Source organism: Suricata suricatta, chromosome 10, assembly GCF_006229205.1.
Source record: "Suricata suricatta isolate VVHF042 chromosome 10, meerkat_22Aug2017_6uvM2_HiC, whole genome shotgun sequence".
Lineage (NCBI taxonomy): Eukaryota > Metazoa > Chordata > Mammalia > Carnivora > Herpestidae > Suricata > Suricata suricatta.
Window position 1 is genome coordinate 132,554,708 of NC_043709.1, and position 21,090 is coordinate 132,575,797.

The 21,090-nt window shown below is 50.2% G+C and overlaps 1 protein-coding gene and 1 long non-coding RNA gene across 3 annotated transcripts in view; both read right to left on the reverse strand.

Annotated features, from left to right (window-relative positions):
- Window positions 1-8,142: 8,142 nt before the first annotated feature.
- Window positions 8,143-11,240, reverse strand: LOC115303669. Its single transcript, XR_003914179.1, has 3 exons — window positions 10,811-11,240; window positions 8,864-8,950; window positions 8,143-8,673 (listed from the first exon to the last, which is right to left on the reverse strand). It is a non-coding gene; the product is annotated as an uncharacterized LOC115303669 (long non-coding RNA).
- Window positions 11,241-11,455: 215 nt separating this feature from the next.
- FBH1 (F-box DNA helicase 1) overlaps window positions 11,456-21,090 on the reverse strand; it is a 47,384-nt gene continuing 37,749 nt past the window's right edge. For both annotated transcript variants that reach the window (XM_029953516.1, XM_029953517.1), the window contains exons 20-21: window positions 12,402-12,533; window positions 11,456-11,951 (exon numbers count right to left, since the gene is read on the reverse strand). In XM_029953516.1, the coding sequence (XP_029809376.1) occupies window positions 11,781-11,951; window positions 12,402-12,533 (303 nt within the window). In that variant the 3' untranslated portion in view covers window positions 11,456-11,780. The remainder of the gene's footprint in view (window positions 11,952-12,401; window positions 12,534-21,090) is intronic.

Genomic DNA, 21,090 nt, shown 5'->3' on the forward strand with positions numbered 1-21,090 from the left:
GTTCTCTTTCTCCCTTAGAACAGAGTCCATTTTCATGACCTGCTACTGGAAAGTTCCTAACTGGTAGGGAACTCGGCTCCCGGAGAGCACACTGCAAATCACAGAGGAGTAAGGGGATGAGGGCTGTCTGTGACCGGTTCTCTCTGCCTTAGGGGAGGTAGGACGTAGTGGAAATCCTGCTGATATTCTGAGACGAGAACCTAGCAGCCCAGGGCACGCCGAGGAGGAGTTCCCCGGAAGTCGCCTGGAATGGCACGCCCGTGGGAGGCCAGCTCTGGAGACAGCCTTGCCGTCCTAAAATGTCAGGGTGAAGAAACCCACAGCCCCCGATGGGTGGCCACCATCAGAGGCAGTGAACAATTTAGAAAAGAAAGTAATAAGCTCAAAGCTTCAAAGTCTCAATTCAAGCCATAGACCGAAACCTAGAGACTTCTAGAACCAGGCTGAATATCACCCTTCAGAGATCAAGGCCAAGAGGGTTAGAGACCCAGCCTAAGATTCTGAGCCCTCAACAGCAGCTGAAATTACAGCCCCAGCATTTCGCAGCTGAAAGGCCGCGCACTGATTGAGTAGCACTGGAATGAAGATACGGGGAAATTCAGAGGGCTCACTGTACCCCACTCCCCATTTCCCCCACCTTGTCCTCAGAAGCAGCCCCCGGTTCTGTCTGGTAATGGTGTTCCTCACTTGCTTCAAGGCAGCACTACTTTCTTGGCTGAGGAGTCCTCTTGCAAGAAGAATCTTATTCTCCTGGTGACCCACCCCCTGCCCCTGGTCTGCAGGAGAGGAGACTCCGCTCCCACAAGGGCCGCCCAGAGCCCTGTTCCATGCCTCCTCCCTCGCCGCCCTTCCCAGGAACTGTCCTACTGTGTCCTCACAGGCCGGGCACATTGCTCAGTCTCACCTCGTCTGTCAGTCACTTGCCACCCTCTCTACGTCCAACCTACTGTTCAAGAGGCAGCTCGATTTCTACCTTCGCCAGGGACTCTTCGAATGTACAAGATCATCTACCTCTGAGCTCCTGTGACATTATGTGCCCTCTAAATGTGGCATTTGCCTCATACTACCTTTGTGCAGCAGAAGGAGCACGGGACGTAGAAATCCCGAGGGCCAAGCCGTCCTCCTACCATTCGCTGGCCGCGTCACCTTGGAAGAACCCCTTAGGTTACACAGACTGACATTTTGCCTTTGAAGAGGAGACAACACCTGTATTGCCCTTCTTACAAAGGTGATGATCAGAAGGGACATTCGTAAGTGCTTTGTAAAGGGCATGTGTCTCTCCTCTCTCTAGACACTGGAGATGCTGAAACTGAAGATCTGGTATTGAGGTATTTACAGCCTGGCCAAAAAAAAAAAAAAAAAAAAAAAAGATCTATCAAACTCAGCAAAACGGGGGCGCCTGAGGGGCTCAGTAGGTTAAGCATCTGACTTCAGCTCAGCTCATGACCTCATGGTCTGCGAGTTCGAGCCCGGGTCAGGCTCTGCACCAACAGCTCAGAGTCTGGAGCCTGCTTCAGACTCTGTGGTTCCCTCTCTCTCTGCCCCTCCCTTGCCAGTGTGTGCCCACTCTCTCTCACAAATAAAACAAACATGTAACAACAACAAAACCTCCCACAAGTTCGGTTGCTATAATGCCACGTGAGTCATGAACACAGGAACGCTGCAGGAGTTCCGGGAAAGAAAGCACCAGAAGGGCTGGATGTCTGAGAAGCATTTCAGATGTCATGGGACTTACAATGAAGGACGGGTGAGGTGTAAATAAATAGAAACAAAAACAGGGAGAGTCCTGAACAGGGAGGGTCCGGACACCGGCACAGACGGACAGGAAGCCAGGGACACGTCGAGGAAGGGAAGGGTGAGGCGGCCGGGGGATGGCTAGCTGCGGGGCTGACAGGAGAGTCAGACTCCGGGCTGGGGCCCCGGGAAGACTGCTCGGCAGCTGCGTGCTCCACAAACTGAAACAACAGGAGCCTTTCAGAGCAAAGGTCTTGCAGGGCTGAATGGGGTCAGAGCCCTGGGGCCGTCCCCCGCGTAGCTGGCTCTGCCCAACAGCCCCTTTCTGGTAGACACCATCACCACGAACGCAGATGGTTACCTTTCCAGTGCGGTTTCTTCAATTCTCTGGGCAGAGAGCCAAAAGCACGAAGTACAAAATACGTGTACTGTTCAAAATCCCCTTTGAGGAGAGGTGACCGAGAAGGCAGCAAGCTGCTCCACGTCCCAGGGGCCAAGGGCCGCCGGCTGCAAGCAGCTGCTGCAGTCTCAGCGTGTTCCGAGAAGACGAGGGAGCTTAGAAACCATTCCAGTTGCCACTGAGTCCCATCTAATAGACGCTCGCTCTTCTAACGAGGAGTCAAGTTTGAAGAACGCCGTGGCTAAGAGCATTCTGAAGGCCTCTACGCACTTGGATTTTAAGAAATGTAGTTGTTTTGTTTTGTTTCTTTGAAGAGCTGCCCTTCCAACTGTTCCCACGGCGGTAGCGGAAATACCATGGTTCGGACACGGCCCCAGAGTTTGAGACCCAGGTCTCACCTATGTGCCACCTACGTGCCACCGCGCACCGCGGCCTGCGCCTGCCGCTCCAGAGTCTGTTCCGCCACCCGGCCCTCCAGCTTAGTTGTGGGGACCTCAGGGAATAAGGTACGGGAGAGCCTACGTGTGTCTACACTGAGAGCTGCCTCCCCCTCCCCCTCCCTCCTTCTCAAGCGGGTAGGTCTGTAGTCTCTTCTACACAGCGTGTGCATCGGAGGAAGCTCCAGGAGGGAACTGGGAATTACGTCAAGCCCTCGCCCTCGCTAGGGACTGGTGACCCAGGAACGGGCAGGTGACCCAGTTCGACCGTTGAGGTGTGAGGTCGGCCAGGGAAGCTTCTGGGCAAGGCTTCCCCGCTCCTCAGAGACACAGAGGACACAGGCTTCCCTCTCACCGCCACTTCTGCGTCTGGACGCACTGCCCCACACTTCTGCAGACAGCAGAGAAGTCAGCTGAGGCAACGCAGACACGAAGGCCGGCAGAAGCAAAGGACCCGGTCCTCCTCCGGCTCCCGGGAAAATCATACCATTTTTTGTTCAATGACTTCTAGACTCTTTGTTTTGGGTCACGGCCCAAAAGGTGACACAAACTCCAGTACTGAATTTGGTAACAGAAAGTGGAGATATTCTAACAGACCTTAAAATGGAGAACCAGCTGAGCAGGGGAGCAGAACAGAGGGTAGGGAGTAAGGTCCCCATGACTTCAGCCTAGGAAGCCGGTGTCCCTGTTACGTAGTTACAACAGTTTAAAATGTTACTGTTTTACCGCGGGTCCAGATTAGGAAAAGGTACCAATAGTGAAATGATCTCTTAAAAAGATCCATAACCATCGAACCAGATGTTTAAAAAAGGAAAACAAAAACCCAGGTGTTGATATTGTGTTGGCTACTTCTGGGGCCGTCGGGAAGGCCCGTGACAGACGAGCCGGCTGAAGTGGACCAGGACACAGGGCTTTGCCAAGAGCTCTTCTCTGCCTGGAGCGCAAGTCAGACTGACATTCTGGCTGCAGCAAGAAGCCCCTGGAAGGCTTTAAGCAGGACAGTGACACAATCAGCCTTCATTGTAAGACACTGTGTCCTTCCACATGGAGAGGAGAAGAGATGAGCCGGGGCAAAGGTGCCGAGCCACGGATGGATGCGGCCACGGGCCGGCAGAGACATGAGTGTGTGCTGGCCGAAGAGATGGGGATAACGGAGAGAGATGCTGCACTCAAGACGCATCAGAGGTAAGGTCAAAGGATCTGGGTGGTGGTGCCTTGGCTGATGTGGGGAAGGCTGAGGGGAGGAACCAGCTGGGGGGCGGGGGGAAGCGGGAGGGAGGAAACTGAGAGCTGCCATCATGAACGCTGGAGATGTTGCTGAAACAGCCTGTGGAAGCAGCAAGCAAAGGCACCTAAGGTTGAAACTCCTCTCTCGCCGTCTGTTCTACCTCTTCGTCCAAACCACTAGGAACGGAAACCATGTAAGATCACCGGTGGTGAGGACAAGAGGGACAGCCCTGCTGGGCTCTCTTGGAGATTCTGTAACCGCACAGCCCAGGGAGGAAGGGAGGCCCCCTCCGAACGCTGTGAACCCTTCACAGCCCAAGGCCAAGGCCTTTCGTGAAAGAGACCTCAGAAGGGGCACGTGTGGGGCCTCCATCTGTCTGGGGGCAGAGTCCGGAGAGACTCCTGGCTGCCCCATCTTGGGCCAGCTTTCCTGCACCCGTTCCCTGGCCATCCAGTGATAGACAGTCGGCTTCCGGTCCCTTGGTGGACACATCCCTCAAACCCCGAGTTGCAGGGGACGAGGGAGGGCTTGTGCCAGAGACCAGGCTGGAGGAAAAGCATTAAACCACGAGCGATCTGACCTTGAGAGGAGTCAAGTCCCGTTTTAGTCCAGGGGGCCGCCCCCGAGGCCGAGCCGGCGGTGCCATGCTTGGGGACACGCGGTCACATGGGGCTCCCGGGCCGTGCTATCTCCCACCCGGGCTCTTGCACTTCTGTGTTCAGTACTTAGTAAACTGTGTGTGAGTCTAACCAGCTGCCTTCTTGCTGCTGCACCAAAGTAGCTGGAGGGAAGAGCACGCGTCCCCTGAAAGCATGGCGGTGACATGGAGCGGCTCATGCCACCCACGGAGCCTGTGCTGTCTGATTCTAGACGTGTCCTCTACCGCAGCCTCAAACTCTCACTCTCTGGGTGACCTGACTGTGCCTTCACTAAAAATATGCTGAAATTAATGAATGACAGCTAACTAAACTTCTCCTTAACCATTTATATGTGCTTCCCTTTACAATTCACCTCCCGGCCCTCGCCCACACCCTCCATCAGGCCCCTCTGCTAGTGCCACTCGGCAGGACACGTGCTCACGCTTCTTAGACTTTAAAAACCAACTCCCCTCCCGGACGCTCGATTATCCCCTTCCCACCGACTTACCTCTTCCCAGCCTCACGTGAGACTCATCTCCATGGACTGTGTCCATTATTTGCCCATATTCTACAGGCCTGCTGTACAGGCAGGATCCAAGCCAACATTGATATAAGACACTTTACCAGAAAAGCACCCTGCCTCTCTACCTCTCCCTCCCAAAAGGAGTTGTTTAAAGATCTTTTAGCTGGGGGCACCTAGGTGACAGCAATCAGTTAAGCATCCGATTCTTGATTTCAGCTCAGGTCATGATCTCACAATTCGTGGGTTCGAGCTCCACGCCCGGCTCTGTGCTGACAGCGTGGAGCCTGCTTGGGATTCCCTCCCTCCCTCTCTCTCTGCCCATCCCCTGCTCATACTTTCTCAAAAATAAATAAACTTTAAAAAAATCTTTTGGCTAATTGTTTTAGTATGCATGTCTGCATCTCTAAGCTCCCACTGACGTCTACTTCCATTTTTCAGTTCCAGACATTGTAGCTGACCTCCTACTGTGGAAGATGAGGGCTGAACACACCCCTGCCCATCACACGGCCGCACGTTTCGCTGCCTCAGCACACACGCGGACCTCAGTAAGCCTACCAAAGCAGGTATGTGCGGCCGAGTGAGTTCACGGCTTTTCCTCCCCTCTACAACCTGCTGCTTTAATTATTAAAGAATTCATGATCTGCTTGTTGCCTCGCTCCATTTCCTTAGTTTTTGGGTGTCTACCACTACCTCAAGCCTGAACACTCTCCATTATGTAAATATCCTCCCAAGGGGTTGAGGAAGACTTGGTATGCCCTCCACTTCCTGCGCACTGGAGAGCCTGTTTCTTAGAGGAACATCCTCTTCTTCCTCGCTTTGCTCTTGACATCACTCTAACTCATCCCTCCGAAGGCTTCATGGTCAATATAATTTTTGCGTGAAAGTGCCTTTATTCTCTGGTTAGGTGTAGAATTCTAAGTTGGAAATCTTTTCCTCCCTTTTTTTTTTTTTTTTTTTTTTTAGTGTTTAGTTATTATCGAGAGATAGAGAGACAGAGCGTGAGCAAGAGAAGGGCAGAGAGAGGAGACACAGAATCTGAAGCAGGCTGCAGGCTCTGAGCTGTCAGCACAGAGCCCGACGTGGGGCTCGAACTCATGAACTGCGAGATCGTGACCCGAGCCGAAGTAGGCCGACCAACCAACTGAACCACCCAGGCCCCGCTCCCAGTCTTGAAGGTACGGCTCCACGGTGCTGTCGCTGCAGAATCTGAAGACATGTTGTAGATGCTTCTTTCTTTCTAGGACCTTGTAGCATCTTTGTCTCTGGTGTTTCTAAAATTTCACCATAATAGTCTCACTGTAGGTCTATTTTAATCCATTTTGCTGGGCATTTGAATCTGGAAACTCATATATTCGGTTGTGGGTATTTTCATAATTTTTTTTAAAAATTTTCCAGCCTTCATCTTTCTCTTCCTGAAACTTTTACAGATGCTCAACTGCTTATATTGGTTCTGACTACTTATTTCTCTTTTTTTAAATCTTTGTTTTTGCTCTACTTTCCAGATTATTTTCTCAATATATCCTTCTGACAATTCTACTGGCTTTTTCTATTTGTTTCATACTTTTGTCTCCAAATATTTATATCTATGTGTGCATGTGTGTGTATCAATCCTGTTATTTCCTGGATATACTATCTTCTCTTATTCTCTGAATATGTTTAAGAAATGTAGCTGTTTTCTTCTCCCCGCATAGACTATTTCCTCCAAGTTGACTGTTTTGATGTCCAATCTTCATCCTGGATATTCTTTTCAGATGCCTGGCAATCCTTGGTTTATTGCCACTTTTTAAGAGTGGAGCACTAAAAATGTGCTTGAAAATCTGAGCACTTGGGTGGGGTGTGGAGACTGTTAGCTCTTGGCACAGAGTGACTTGGTTGGCCAGTTTCCTCACGAATCCCTAATGATGCTATTACACTGTTTCTGCTAACGCTGGTTACACAGTCCAGCCCAAGAGAGGGCAATCCCTCACCTGTGGGGTGTGTGGCACCACGTGCACGTTTCTGTGCGTGTCGCGATTCTAACCCCCAGAGGGGATGGTATTAGGAGGTGGGTCCTTTGGGAGGTCATCAGGTCACAATGGCGGAGCCCTCATGAATGGGATTAGTGTCATAAGAGAGACCCCCAGAGAGCTCCCTTAGGCCCCCCACCATGTGAGGAAACAGCAAGGTGTCGGTCTCACCAGACACCGGATCTGCAGACACCCTGACCTTGGAATCCCAGCCTCCAGAGCTGTGAAGACTGCACATCCACTGTTCATAGGCCCCCAGTCTCTGGTGTTCTGCTACAGCAGCCTGGGCTTGTGGAGACAACTGCCTTGTTTTCACTATGGCCCTGTTTTTACTAAGCCATGTCTAGTCTCTTATGTGACACGGTCCTCTCCAGAGATTTAACCTCTGGCCTCTGCTATGGTTGAGGATGAAAAGCTGCCCAGTTACACAGAATAGGACAAGAAATCTGAGGATTGAAATGGTTTTTGAATAAACTTTCTACCCATCTCCCTGGGTTTTGCTCCACCTTTACACTCTCCTTCCAGAAGAACCCACCATCAATTCCCACATCTTTTGAGAGTTCTTGAGCTTAGGACTCAGTTTACTCAGATGGGCCGAGTCAGTTACCACTCCCTTACCTGCTTTCCAACTTGCAAAATTTTGTAACTATTATCACCTTTTTGTTTTCTTTGCCCTTGTAGGTTTATGCCATTTCTGTACGGTTTGAGAAGACACGTTTAGTCCACCAAAGTCCCTGGAGCCCCCCATCCACAGCACGCTGCCCCCCAGCTTCTAGTCTCACTGAAACTGACCGCGCTAACGCGGCCACTGACTTCACAGTGTCAGTCAGACACCATTCCACCTTCGCTTGACTCAGATGCCGGCGACACTTTGTCTAAGCTCCTTCCTCCCTTAAATTCAGTAGCAACTCTCTCTCCTAGAATCAGTTATCACTCTCTTCACAAAATCCTCTTCCTCTCTTTACCCCAAGCCTGGTGTTCCTCTGGCTCCTTACACCCCTGCTCTTTTCATTCTTGACACTCATTCTGCTGGAATAAACACAGGACCCTTAAACTGAACCACCTTAACTACCACTTACACACGGACAGCCTTAAAATCTCTGGTTGCAGGCCAAGGCCATCTGCTGAGGGACACACCATTTCCCCAACAGCCTCCTAGACAACTCTCCTGGGATTTCTCGAAGCACCCCAAATTCAGCATGTCCAAAACTGAAATCATTGTGTTTACAAATCTATTACACCTCCCATGTTCTGTCATAATGGAGAGTGATCTCATCTACCCTGCAGAAAGCCAGAGGACTGGGAGTCCCCACGGGATCCCGAGGCTGACAAGCCAGACGGCCGGAAGTCCCCACAAGATCCTGTCACAGTCCATCCCATTTAAACGTTCTCAGCGTCCTGCTGGTTTTACCTTCTTAATATCTAAAATAGGCGTTTTCAAAATTCTGCAGCAACAGCGCTGCAGAGCCCGCTGAGCCTCAATGTGACAGTTTCTGATCCAGACCAAGAATCTCTATTTCCGACAGTTCCCAGTGGATGCGGACGCTGCTCATGTGGGGGCCACACGTGGAGAACAGTGACCCAGTAAACAGCACCCCTCACCTGTCCGCTTCATCCCTCACCGCACAGCCCTCTGCTAAGAGGATAACGTCTGAATTTAGCTGGCCTTCGTCAAACGTCCTCCAATCTACAACTGGAACATCAGTCCTAAAAACAAACAAAACCAACATTCTGCGGTCTTGAAGTTTTCAGTGATTCCTCATAATTTTTCCAAATAACATGAAGACCCCCAGCCTGCCGTTCAGGGCCCTTGGTGACCTGCCCACCCCCCACCCCCACCCCCGCCCAGGTAGCCGGCTCCTACTGCGCACACGCTCTCCTCTCGCCACACACCCACCTCTTACTTACTCCCACGTCCCCCACGGCTTCACACCATCGGTGCCCACACTCTCAGCTGCCGGTGTTCTGTGAGATTTTACGGTATCTGCCAAAGAACATTTTAGATTGTCCTAATACCAATCATCTCTATCTTCTTAGAAATCCAAAATCTGAGGGCGCCTGAATGGCTCAGACAGTTAAGTGTCTAATCGGCTCAGTTCATCATCCTGCGGTTTATGGGTTTGAACCCCACACTGGGCTCTGTGCTGACAGAGCCTGGAGCCTGCTTCTGATTCTGTGTCTCCCTCTCTCTCTGCCCCTTCCCTTGCTTGTGCTCTCTCTAAAATAAATTAAAACATTTTTTCTAATAAAAAAATAAATCTAAAATCTGATATATGTCTTAAGAATAATCACATGAAAGGACAAACCAATGCATAGGTCTACGATACATGGTGATATTTTAACACATTTTAAATACCTTCTACACACAAAGCATTCATTTTTATCCAGGTAACTGTAGCAGATTCTCTACATACATGATAAAATCAAAGATGGAGACAAATCAGAAATGCTTTCTTTGAAATGAGCCAGCTATCAATAGATTGAAGACTCAAAAGAATTCAAAAGGTCTCCTCTAAGTTATCAAATAAGAGAAATCAATAAAAAATTAATGAACCGAAGAAAAATATCTGAACTGACTTATAACTATTTTCCTTATTTTCTCCCAGTTAATCTGGTTAAAAAAAGAAAAAAAACCTAGAGAAAATCTTGCACAAAAAACCATTCCCAACTAAATAAAATCATGAAAGCCTCTTATTTTAAAGACTCTACTTTTAAAAAGTTTTAACAGATTTTCACTCTCATGTAATGTTTATGTTTTTGAGTAATGGGTTTATTTCTTTCATCTAGTCACATTAAAATGACAATGGGGGACACCTGAGTGGCTCAGGCAGCTCAGGTCATGGCTCAGGTCATGATCTCATGGTTCATGAGTTCAAGCCCTGCATAGGGCTCTATGCTGACAGCTCAGAGCCTGGAGCCTGCTTTGGATTCTGCGTCTCCCTCTCTCTCTGGCCCTACCGCACTCACACATGTTCTCATTCTCTCAAAAATAAAAAATGAACATTAAAAAAAATTTAATAAAAATGGCAATGGATATTTAATACTTTTATATTTTTGCTGGGCATATAAAAATTATCTACTTTGAAACACTAAATATTTAGTTTTATTAATTTTTAAAATTCATAACACTTGAAAAATTAAGTACCAGTACTAACAATCCTAGCTTCTGTTACTTTTCAGAACTAGTCCCGAAACGCCAGCACCGACACTTTGCTCCGCCTGCACCATTACCACACAACCTTTTGTCTTTCCTGCTGCTCCTCCCGCCCAGAAAAGTCTTCATTCTTTAAAAGCTACCTGTCCCATTAGCTGGGCAGCCATCCGACCTCACCTCTGGGAAGGACATGGGCTGGTCCCCAAGCACCTGTGCGGCCCTCCCTCCTAGGCCGGTCCACCCCAAACGAAGACCACCCTTGGTGTCGCGGTCTCTGGAGTCCGTCACCCACTAGCAGGGCACCGGCCATGCAGCAGGTGCTCAGGGAAGGTTAATTACTGCTCGACAGATAAGCTGCTTCCTCTCTGGCCGCACACCCTGATTTCCAGAAAACCCGGTCACGAACCTTTGCTTTCTACCCCCCCCAAGCCCCTCCTTTGAAAGACCGCAAAAACTGCGACCCATCCAAGTTCAAATTCAAGTCATCCATGGGGCATTGATTAAAGCGAGGCCGGGATGCTGGGAACGCATGAAGCAGCCCCTTGCCCCTCCCCTGAAGGTCTCCCGCCTCTGTGCTCAGGTCCCCACAGGTCCCGCTCCGTGACGCCCCTCAGTCCGCAAACGCTCGCCTGGCAGCCGCCCTTCCCGCACACCCGGGGCCCGATCCGACAGCATGCGCGCTCTACTCACCGCCCGCGCTCCGAGCGCCACCAGGCTGACGGAGGAGGCCACGGGGAGGCCGTGCCACGTGACGCTACGAGGCCCGCTCCGTGACGCTGCTCGGTGGGCGCAGAGACTAGGAGCTCTCTGGGCCACGCCGCGCCAGCTCCCCACCTGCCATCTGCAAGCCTGCCGTGCTGTGTGGCAAACATGTACAAACACCAGATCCGTGTAGTCCAGATGGTGGGTCACTGGTTTCTGTAGGAACAGCGTTCTTACAACATCCACCCAGCAGCCCGAGGCAGTGAACCGGCCACAAGGACCCCTCCCCAACCCCAGTGGCCACACAGCACTCCGCTTCTCTCCCAAGCCTTCCTGATCCTCAGCTCCACCCGTGGAAGCCGCAAGCCTGGTTACTGTCACTTGGTACTGGTCTCTCTGTGCACCGTGCTGTCTCCCTGTTTATACCATGAACCCCGTGCAGTGACAAAGGCACACGCCGTGTCTTACACCTACGTGCGTCCCCACGGCACAAAAATCTCTCTTTGGATATATCAGTTGCCACCTTGGTGTCCCATGGGAGCGGTGACAGGGGTATGGGAAAGAGTAAGCAGGAAGAGAAAATTGGAGAAAGTTCAAAACCAACAGGGCTGAGGCCACAGTGTCACACAGTGGTACGCCAGTGCTACAATGCCTGTTTAATTGAAATCTTGTAATAAAAGTTTAAATACATAAAATGTTTTGTTTTTTTATCAAAAGAATACCCCCAGCCCCAGCCCCCAGCCGGATGCGCCTGGAGGAGGGCAGCGGCAACCGGCTACCTACAAGGAACGGAGAAATGGCAGGTCCAACTCTCGTTGGCTTTGTATTCCTCAAAAACTGCTCTGTGAGCAAACTCAGAGTCTCAGGTGAGTGAGAGCCCCACCCCACATTGGCTTTCTTCAAGTAACTGGAGTCCACACAAGGCATTCTGTACCGTGGAGAAAGCTCCCCGTGGCTTTCAGAAGACGAGGAAGAGCAGGGCTTCGTGTCTGGGCAGCACTATGTTCTCCACGGTGCGCTCCATGGAGCGCACCTGCTCGGGAGAGGCCGTCAGGAAGGCCAGCGGCCCGATGCGCTGCTCCGCGCACGAGTGGCAGAGGTAGCCGCCCTTGTTCTCCTTCCTGTTGCTCTGCAGAGAGAGGGGCAACAAAAGAGGTGAGGCGACGCGCGGCGGACGGGGGTTTTCCACCGAGACCGCGCGCGATCATCCTGATCCTTCCAGGCCCGTGCACACCCCCGCGGTGACGGACTCCGCAGCACGCCCACCTAGGCTAGACTCCACTCCATGGGTTCCCGCAGAGCAGAAACCAGAACCGATCCAGGCAAGGGATGAAGAGCCGAGGAGGGCAAGCTGAACGGGGCCCTGCAGACGAGCAGCTGTCCTCTCCACGGCCACAACCCAAGCTCCCAGACTCTGCCACTCAGCCTGACTCCCGATCATTCCACCTCCGCCTGTGTCTTATAAATAAAAGCCCCGAACAAGGATGACACAGATGTCTCTCTTATCTCGACCCAGGTCAGCTGCAAAAGACTGAGTTAGAGTCTACGGGAGGCTACGCCCGCCGCCCAGAGCACGTACGTAGGTGATGGGGAGCTTCTTCATGGTGAGCACCGTGTCCACGGGGATGGCGTTGTTGCACTGCCCCACGCAGCAGCGGACCACCCCGGTCTTCAAAACGTCACTCGTCAGCTCTGCCCGCAGGAAGTACTCCTGGGAAAGGAAGAGCGAGACCGAGTGATCGCAAGGCCTCTCCCGCACGCTCCCTGCAAACTCCGAGAGCTACGGAAGTGGGAACGCCCTTGAGACGCAGCGGAGTCCTCGCGAGAGAACGGCACTGCCCGCCCCGACCTCCCGGGTCGTCCTGCCTGCAAGGCTGGCTCCAAGACAGCGCTTCAAGCACTTCAGCTGGATTCTGGTTAAAATGGCCAAGTTAAAAATAAAAAGGTTAATCGGCAAACATGTACGCCTACTGGCTATAATGACACTGCAGGGTTGTTTCTGGATTTTATGTCCTGTTAACCTGTCCCAGAATCATTAAAGATTATTTGTATATTCTCTTTCCAACCCAGGTAAGCTGAAACAGAGGACCTTAAAAAATGTGCCCGCGTCGACCTGGCACATTCCATCTTCCCAAGCTCTTGGCTGTGCTAGTGAGCAAATACGTAAGCTCGGTAAGCCTCGGCTTCTTCCGCTATAAAATGCAGGAAACACAGCACCCGCGTCACTCAGCTGTCATGAAGAATAAATCCTAATATATGCGACGCGTTCAGGGCCTGGCACACTGCCAACACCCAAATCAATTGTGAATCACCTCCTACACGAAATGCCCCAGGAACAGGGACCGATGTCTGGTCTGTTGTGTCCCCAGAGGAGTTAAACATAGTTGTGGCATACCAGCAGGGCCACAAGTATCTGCTGCCCAAGTAATTAGGATTTCGTATTTTCTGAATTATAAAAGGCTACTGATCTAATTTCTGCAAAATCTATATCCAGTTTTTAAATTTATTTGGTTTTCTCTCTGGCAGAATCCATCTGCCTGCTACAGAAAAGACACATTCATGCTCCCACCGAAAACGGAGAGGCAACGAAACAGGCAAACTCTGTCAAAATAAAATGATAGATTTTGCCGAAATCCCCTTTGCCTGCCATCTCTAGTGCACTTCCTGGAGATAACCAGCATTGTGAATGTGCTGTGCATCCTTTTTGGTCCATTCTAAAACGGCTTTAAGTTTATATATGTGTCCAAGAACATCATGTACCATCTTAAAGTATGTTAACGTTTATTATTGAGAGAAAGAAAGAGTGAGCGCGAGCATGAGCAGAAAGGGGGCAGATAGAGGGAGACACAGTAACTGAAGCAGGATCCAGGCTCTGAGCTGTCAGCACAGAGCCTGATGCGGGGCTTGAACCGACAAACCATGAGATCATGCCTTGAGCCAAAGTCAGACGCTTAACTGACGGAGACACCCAGGTGCCCCTTAAAAGTATTTATTGACCTAAATGTTATACTTTGAGTTTGCTTCTCATCTAGTCCATTTGTTTTAAGGGCTACACAGGATCTAATCAAATCGTTCTTCCACATCTCATGTAGCCATTCCTTTTGTGCGGATACTCAGTTTGTTTTGAATTATTGCCCACGATGTAGCAATCCATGCACTTGTACGTGTTTTCCCACCTGTCCTTGCCAGAGCTTCCTTTTACAAGCATTCTGCCCATGATGCACGCTGGGAAACCCAGAGAGTTACCCGTCTGTATGCACAGATATACATACACAAGACTGAAAACACTTGTTCCACAAACTGTCTAACTTATGTGTGGTGTAGTCTTCCTCTTCTGGACTTTATTCCACCTCACCGTTTTTTAGAAGCCCATCACAACCCACCAAGTGAGTCTCCTAAATCATGGACTGCCCGCTGCACTCAGGAAAACACCGTTCCAAACTGTGGCTCTCACGTCAGTCTTGGGGCCCCTTGACACTACTAAACATTAAGGACTCCAAAGAAGGTTTGTTAAACGTGGGTTATATCCCTAATGTTCACATTAGAAATTTAGGCTAAGAAACTGTATAATGCTTATTCTTCTTAAAAATAACAAACTTATCACATGTTAACATTTTTATGAAAACTGTATTTTCTGGGGGAAAAAAAAAAAAGCTTGTAAGAGTAGCATTGTGGGCACCTGGGTGGCTCAGTCAGCTAAGCCTCTGACTTCGGCTCAGGTCAGATCTCACGTTCATGGGTTCGAGCCCCGCGTCAGGCTCTGTGCTAACAGTTCAGACCCTAGAGACTGCTTCCAGTTCTGTCTCCTTCTCTCTCTGACCCCCCCATGCTCTATCAAAAATAAATAAAACATTTTAAAAAATGAAAAAAAAAGAGTAGCATTGTTTTACACGTTTGCAAATCTCTGTAACGTCTGGTTTAGCGGAAGACGGTTTCTGCGTTCCGACCGTGGTGACGTCACTTCCTGCTGAGAGCCGCACTGTGTGCTTGTGGAGCACCAAGCGCCAAGGGGTGGGGGCAGCTTCCTAGCATCCTACGAGAGTACAGAGTATACGTCCGAACCGGTAGCCAGCGGGCTGACGGGACTGGTAAACGCAGCTGTGACTTTAACCCAGGCCTTTTCATTTTCATCTGCCCTGTAGCTCTCAGACTCTCCTCCTCCCGCGGGCGGGTTTGAGGCTGGCCCCTGGATCTGTCCCTTCCTCGCTTAATGTCTGTCTTTGCTGCGCGTTGGGCAGACCAGACGAACTTGGGTTCCGCCTGATTTGGCGAGCTAGCCGGGAGCTCTCTGCTGGTGGGTCACCGGCCCCCAGCCAGTAGCAGAGGCCAGTGACCGGTCCTCTCTGCCCCGCAGGGCCGGTCCCCGGGGCCGCACCCCGAGTGGGCGTGGCCAACCTCCGCTGCTTCATTTAAATCTTGTGTGTGACAAGGAAACAGTTTTGGGGTTCTATTTGGACAGACATCTCTTGGTAAGCACTTCGTATCCGGTGGCACATGAGCTCAATTCCTCCTGTTAGGTTTCTTCCTCCCCTTCAGCTCTCTCGGAATAGGGAGGTTCTCTTAGCTTCCTCTTCTTAAGGCTGGCAGGAAGCAGGTGGGTTCAGTCCACGGAGTTCTGACTTTCAGGGAGAAACCAGGAAGTGGGAAGCTATTTTGTTCTGTCCGTGAAGTCCTGACTTCTGGGAGGAACCAACGCTCACAGAGCTCCTCTGGGCTTCATTTCGTTTGTGTTGCTGTAGCTTTGATCCCTTTGAATACAACCAGCCATGTTCTACTTGGAAAATGGGACATGACCACTGGACTCCCCCGCCCCCAGCCCTTTGGGCTGTATTCTCCAAAACTGGGCAATCATTTTTTGCAACATTGTTTGGCCACAATATTCGTTAGACTCTGGAGAAAAACAACCACTTAACAAATCCATAGATTATATAATACCATCTTGCAATTGTTTGTAAAAGGGAGATATCTGGAAGTTGGGCCTTTAACATGTTTGCATCTTGTTTGTGTACTTGTATGTGTGTCCACATATGTCGTAAATGTGAGCTATTTTCTCTACCTCTGGATGGTACTGCTGACGTTAATTTGTAAAAGAGCTCTATTTAGTTTGTTTAAAGGCAAGCATTCTTAAAAACTGGGCGTTCTAAAACTCAGAAAGATGAAACTAACCAAAGGTTTAATTTCATGTGATCTTGAAATATATTTGGAATTAAGCTAACGTAAAGTTGCTGGTTCACTGGAAACAACAGACGAAACGACCTGTAAAGCTGCAGGAGGTCTGTGAGAAGGGAATCTTTGGGGAGGAATTGTGTGCGTGGTCGGGACTAAGACTACGGAGAACTAGTACGTAAAAAGTCTAGGAAAACTCAGTCGGTTAAGCATCTGACTCTCGGTTTCAGCTCAGGGTATGATCTCACGGTTCATGGGTTCGAGCCCTGCCCGTCGCCTCTGTGCTGACATCGCAGAGCCTGCTTGGGATTCGTTCTCTTCTCTCTCTGCCCCTCTCTGCTTGCACTCACTGTCTCTCAAAATAAATACATAAGCATCTAAAATTAAAAAAAAAAGTCTACTAGGGAGTGACCAACACCTAGGGGTCAAGAGAGCATGAGTGCAAGATCAGACGGAAGCTGAGCAGTGATAAGTATCAACAGAAACCTTAAACTGATTCTCGGAGGAGTTCCAGAAGCTGGATTACCCTTCAGGACATCCTAAACTAAGGTCATTGGTTGTGACCACTGGGGTAGAGGGCACGCCCTTGGCTGTCTTCATCAGGGCAGTCCCTGCTGGCCGTGAGGGCGGAGGGCGGAGGGCAGCCTTCCTACGGCCGTGAGTCCGCTCGCTGTTCCTGAGGAAGACTTTGAACGAAAGGGAAAACTGCATTCGGACAGATTCTTGTTTGAAACGCTGCTGGCTCTCTGTTTGCTCCTCCGGTTTTAAGGCTGTGACTTAACAGAAATTTGGTAAAATAGTCCTTTGTAAACAAACAGGAACGTTTATCGTTTTCTCCCAACCTGATCCCTCCAGAGTTCAGAAACTCTCAGGGACTATTTTTTTTTAATTAATGACTATTCTTATTTTCATGGCAATGTATTTATTTACTAAGTTCAGTAAGAATCTGGTCTCCTTATAACAAAACCCAACGGGAAACGCCGGTTATATCACTATGGCTGTGACTGGAATGTCATTTGAGGGACACATGCATAGACTCAGATATGACCAGACAGCTGCAAGGAACTAAGGGTGACTTTACAGAGCCCGCGAACGCCCGTGGAACAGCCAATCTGACACCCTGTTATCGGGTTCCCAGCAGCCTTACCACGGGAGTAAAGAAGGTCACTTCCTGGCAGGTGTAGGAACAAGATATTTTGGGGACCTCAGACAGGAATTCACCCAAGGCTGTAGGTATTGCAGGCCAAGTCTGATAACGAGTTTGGCTCGTCTTCTTAGCCCCAAAAGGCAGTTAAAAAGTCCAATCTGAAATCCCTCATGAAAAGTTCCAGCAAAGCAGACTCACAAAAAGGCCAATCACTATTCTTGCTATGCTTATGCAGACAATCAGGCAAAGTTTGTTAAAAGTGAACTTATTTTACAAGCAAATCAGTCTTAATTTGGCTATCTCTGAAAGGGAGTGATTTTAGAGGAACTGTGGCAGTAACATACTTTCATGGACGTTAGATCCTAGCTCTGAATTAACTGTGTCGGAGGGTTCGTTTGCCTATAAAACTGGACCAGGCCTTGCAGGCTGCCTGCCCCGCCTCAGGGCAGAGCGGCCCTTAGAAGCAGGCCTTGGCTCTGCTTCAGATTCTGTCTCTCTCTCTACCCCTCCCCTGCTCACAGTCTCTCTCTCAAAAATAAATAAACATTAAAAATTAAAAAAAAAACCAAACCAAGCAGCAGGCCTTGGCTCAGCCCCTGTGATGTGTTGTTTAGAAGATTCTTTCTCCACTTTCCATGACTTCGGAATTCCCAACAGGGTGCACGTCAGGGAACCGGATACCATCGGAAAGTTCAGGACACGGACGCGGCCTTGTGTCGCCTCAGGCCTGCAGAGGTGGCGGACGCACCCAGAGGGCCAGCCTCCACCTTGTCAGACAGGACCGGAGGCGGTGCTGCCGACCAGCCCTTCCCCAGGGAAACTGCGGGGACTCGCCACTCTCTCAGAAGCCTCGGGCTCCACCTACGCCCAGTCAGCGAGGGCGACGTCCCACAGAAGCCCGCCTGCAGCAGCCGGCCTCCGACGCGCCTGGCCGACCTCTAGGAGAGCTGGCCTGACGCTCCCAGGCACAGGCCTCCCCTGGAGCCCAGATGAAGAAAGACCGAATACAAGAACTAGCAACCAAGGAACCAAACTCCTGCTAATGCAGGTTGTTGGGTTTCAACATGGAACCAGAGAATATTCCTCAGTGAGAGCAGAAGGTTTCCATTCCTCTAACTCAGATCTCTGCCTGAAGTTAACTTGACGGGTCATCTTCCCAATTCCCTCAAGAGCGAAGAATGATCAAAAGACAGTGGGGACTGAAACCGGAACCGCAGGGGAGCGGGACCACTAAATCAGCAGTGACCTCTACCCCCCCTTCTCATCTGCCTTTCAATCCCGGGTCACCCTCCCCGCTCCCCTCCCTCCAGCAGGTGGCCTGAGGCCTGTCCTCCCGTCCCCCCGGGGCTGCCTCTGAAGAGACCCTCCGCGCCACACACACCGGCAGGCGAGCCTGGGTTTGGTCCGTGTCCGGCGTCCGCTGGAGGAGACGGAGGCCCCAGCACGCTCTCACGTGACACTGCGGAGAGGCCCGGGCGCCGTGAGTGTCCCCTCCCGTCATTCCAGCCGCTGCCTGAAAAGGTCAGTCCTTTTCTCCTTCACCAGCCTGATTATTTTAGTTTGCGTTTCCTGGACGATGACAGAGTTGGTTTTGTTGTTTTTTCTTTAATCTGTCCACTGGCCACGTGGGGTTCCCTTTCTGTGGCCTTCTCGTTTGTACCTCGTGCCTACATGACCTCTCGGCTGCCGGTTTCCGACAAACCTGAGGCTTATGACCTCTGTCAGGCCTACTTCCCGCAGCCGCACAAGCTCCGGGAGGCCCAACGCCGTGTCGCTCGCTGCTGGGCTCACAGACCAGCGCCTGGCACACCAGAGGGCTCTCTCTGGGCTGCCTCCGTCCCGTGCAGCGGCCTGCACAGCGAAGGGCACACGCCCGGGACCCCACGGCCTCGGCTCACCGCCCCTCTCACCACCTGTGCGTCTCTGGGCACGCTACTGACCCACTCTGTGCCTCCACTTCCGTATCTAAAATGCCGGAACAAGCATCTCAAAGGATGTTTTGTAAAGGTTAACAAAATGCTGGCTGTTATTTTATCACACTGAAGTTTTACATTTTGATGAATCAAATAGCTACTTTATGATTTCCTATTTCCATGCCAAGCTTATTAAGAAAACTTTCCTCACCTATGGTATTTTTCTAACATTTCTAAAATTTTTTTCTTACATTTAGATCTTTAATCCAGTTGGAATTTATTATGAGGACATAAAGAATTTAACTTGACTCTTTCCATATGTAAAGCCAACTGCCCCAATACTATTGGCTGACTAGAACATTCCTTCCCTATCCATCTGTAATCCCTAGTTATTTGTATTTTAGGGTTTTTTTAAATGTTTGTTTATTTTTGAGAGAGAGAAAGAGAGAGCGAGCAGGAGAGGGGCAGAGAGAGGGGGGGAGACACAGAATCCAAAGCAGTCTCCAGGCTCTAAGCTGTCAGCACAGAGCCCGATGCGGGGCTCGAACTCACAAGCCTTGAGATCATGACCTGAGCCGAAGTCAGATATTTAACCAACTAAACCACCCAGGTGCCCACTGAGACAGAGAGAACTCAAGCAAGCTCTGTGCTGTCTGTACAGAGCCAGACATGGGGTCAAACCCACCAACTGTGAGATCAAGACCTGACAAGAAAATCAAGAGTTGGACATTCAACCAACAGAGTCACCCAGGTGCCCCTGTAACCCCTCGCTGTTACATATGACGTTCCCACATATCCACGTGACTTTCTGGAACTCCCATCGCTCTATGTCCTCTGGCACCAACACCAGACTACTTAAGTCTTTACACTTAGAATATCCGTCCAGAAGTCCCTACACCAAGTTCTTCTGTATGTTGGCTATTTTGGGGCTATCCCTCTTCCATATGACCTGTGGAACCAGTTTATCAAATTCTAACAGGATTAAATCCTATTAGGCACGGAGCATGCTCTTTAGGGAGTAAATTCCATTTGCAACCCATAAATAGTAGCTTTTTTTTTTCTTTAAATAATGTTTATTGTCAAGTTACCTAACACACAGCGTATATAGTATGCTCTTGGCCTCAGGAGTAGATTCCTGTGACTCAGTGCTTCCCAGCAAGTACCCTCCTCAAAACAAGCAAACAAACAAATAAACAAACATAGGATCTTTAAGATGCAGAAGGATCCCACTGGGCAAATGAGTCATTTCAAGGTCTAACAATCTCTAAAAGCTAAAAAGCAAAAAAAAAAAAAAAAAAAAAAAAAAAAAAAAAAAAAAAAAAAAAAAAAAAAAAAAAACCTTTTAAAATCTCAAGCAAGAGAAAGAAATCCTTCTACAAAGATGACGAGTGTGCAAACAGGCACCACACACTGAGAGGCGCAGTGCTAGAGCGGGAACTATCCGTCTGGCCCGAACGGGGAGCACGCAGCACGCGGACAGGTGGCGACTCAGCCACTCCCCAGGTCTCACTGGTGGACCTAAAACTGCCTAACAGCTTCCCTCCTAGACTGTAAATTCCACAAGACCATGGAGCGCATCACTGATTTGGTGACCTCTCCCCCTCTGCACTCACTACAGCACTTGGCACATAACAGGGGCTCCCTGCGTATAGTCTGTCCTCGAAGTGAACGAGCGAGCGAACCAAACCACCTCTGGGGTCCTGGCTGGCTCAGGCGGTAGAGCATCCAACTCCCGATCTCAGGGTCCTGTGTTCAAGCCCCACACTGGGCATGGAGCCCACTCAAAAGCAAAAGCCACCTCCACTCTTTAGTGACATGCTGGGTCTCCAGTGCTTCCACAGGTATGAAGACCAGGGGCTGCTGGGAAACACCACCCCCTGGAGCTGCCAGGGGCTTGCGCCAAACCACCAAACTGTGTTAACGACCGAGGGCAGGACTACGGCCAGCTGTTGTGAACTGGCCCCAGGAGGAAAAGCAAAGTCTGACCCCCAGGCTTCTTTTGAACCCGTCCGTGGCCTTCAGGAACCCAAAGGCATGTGACA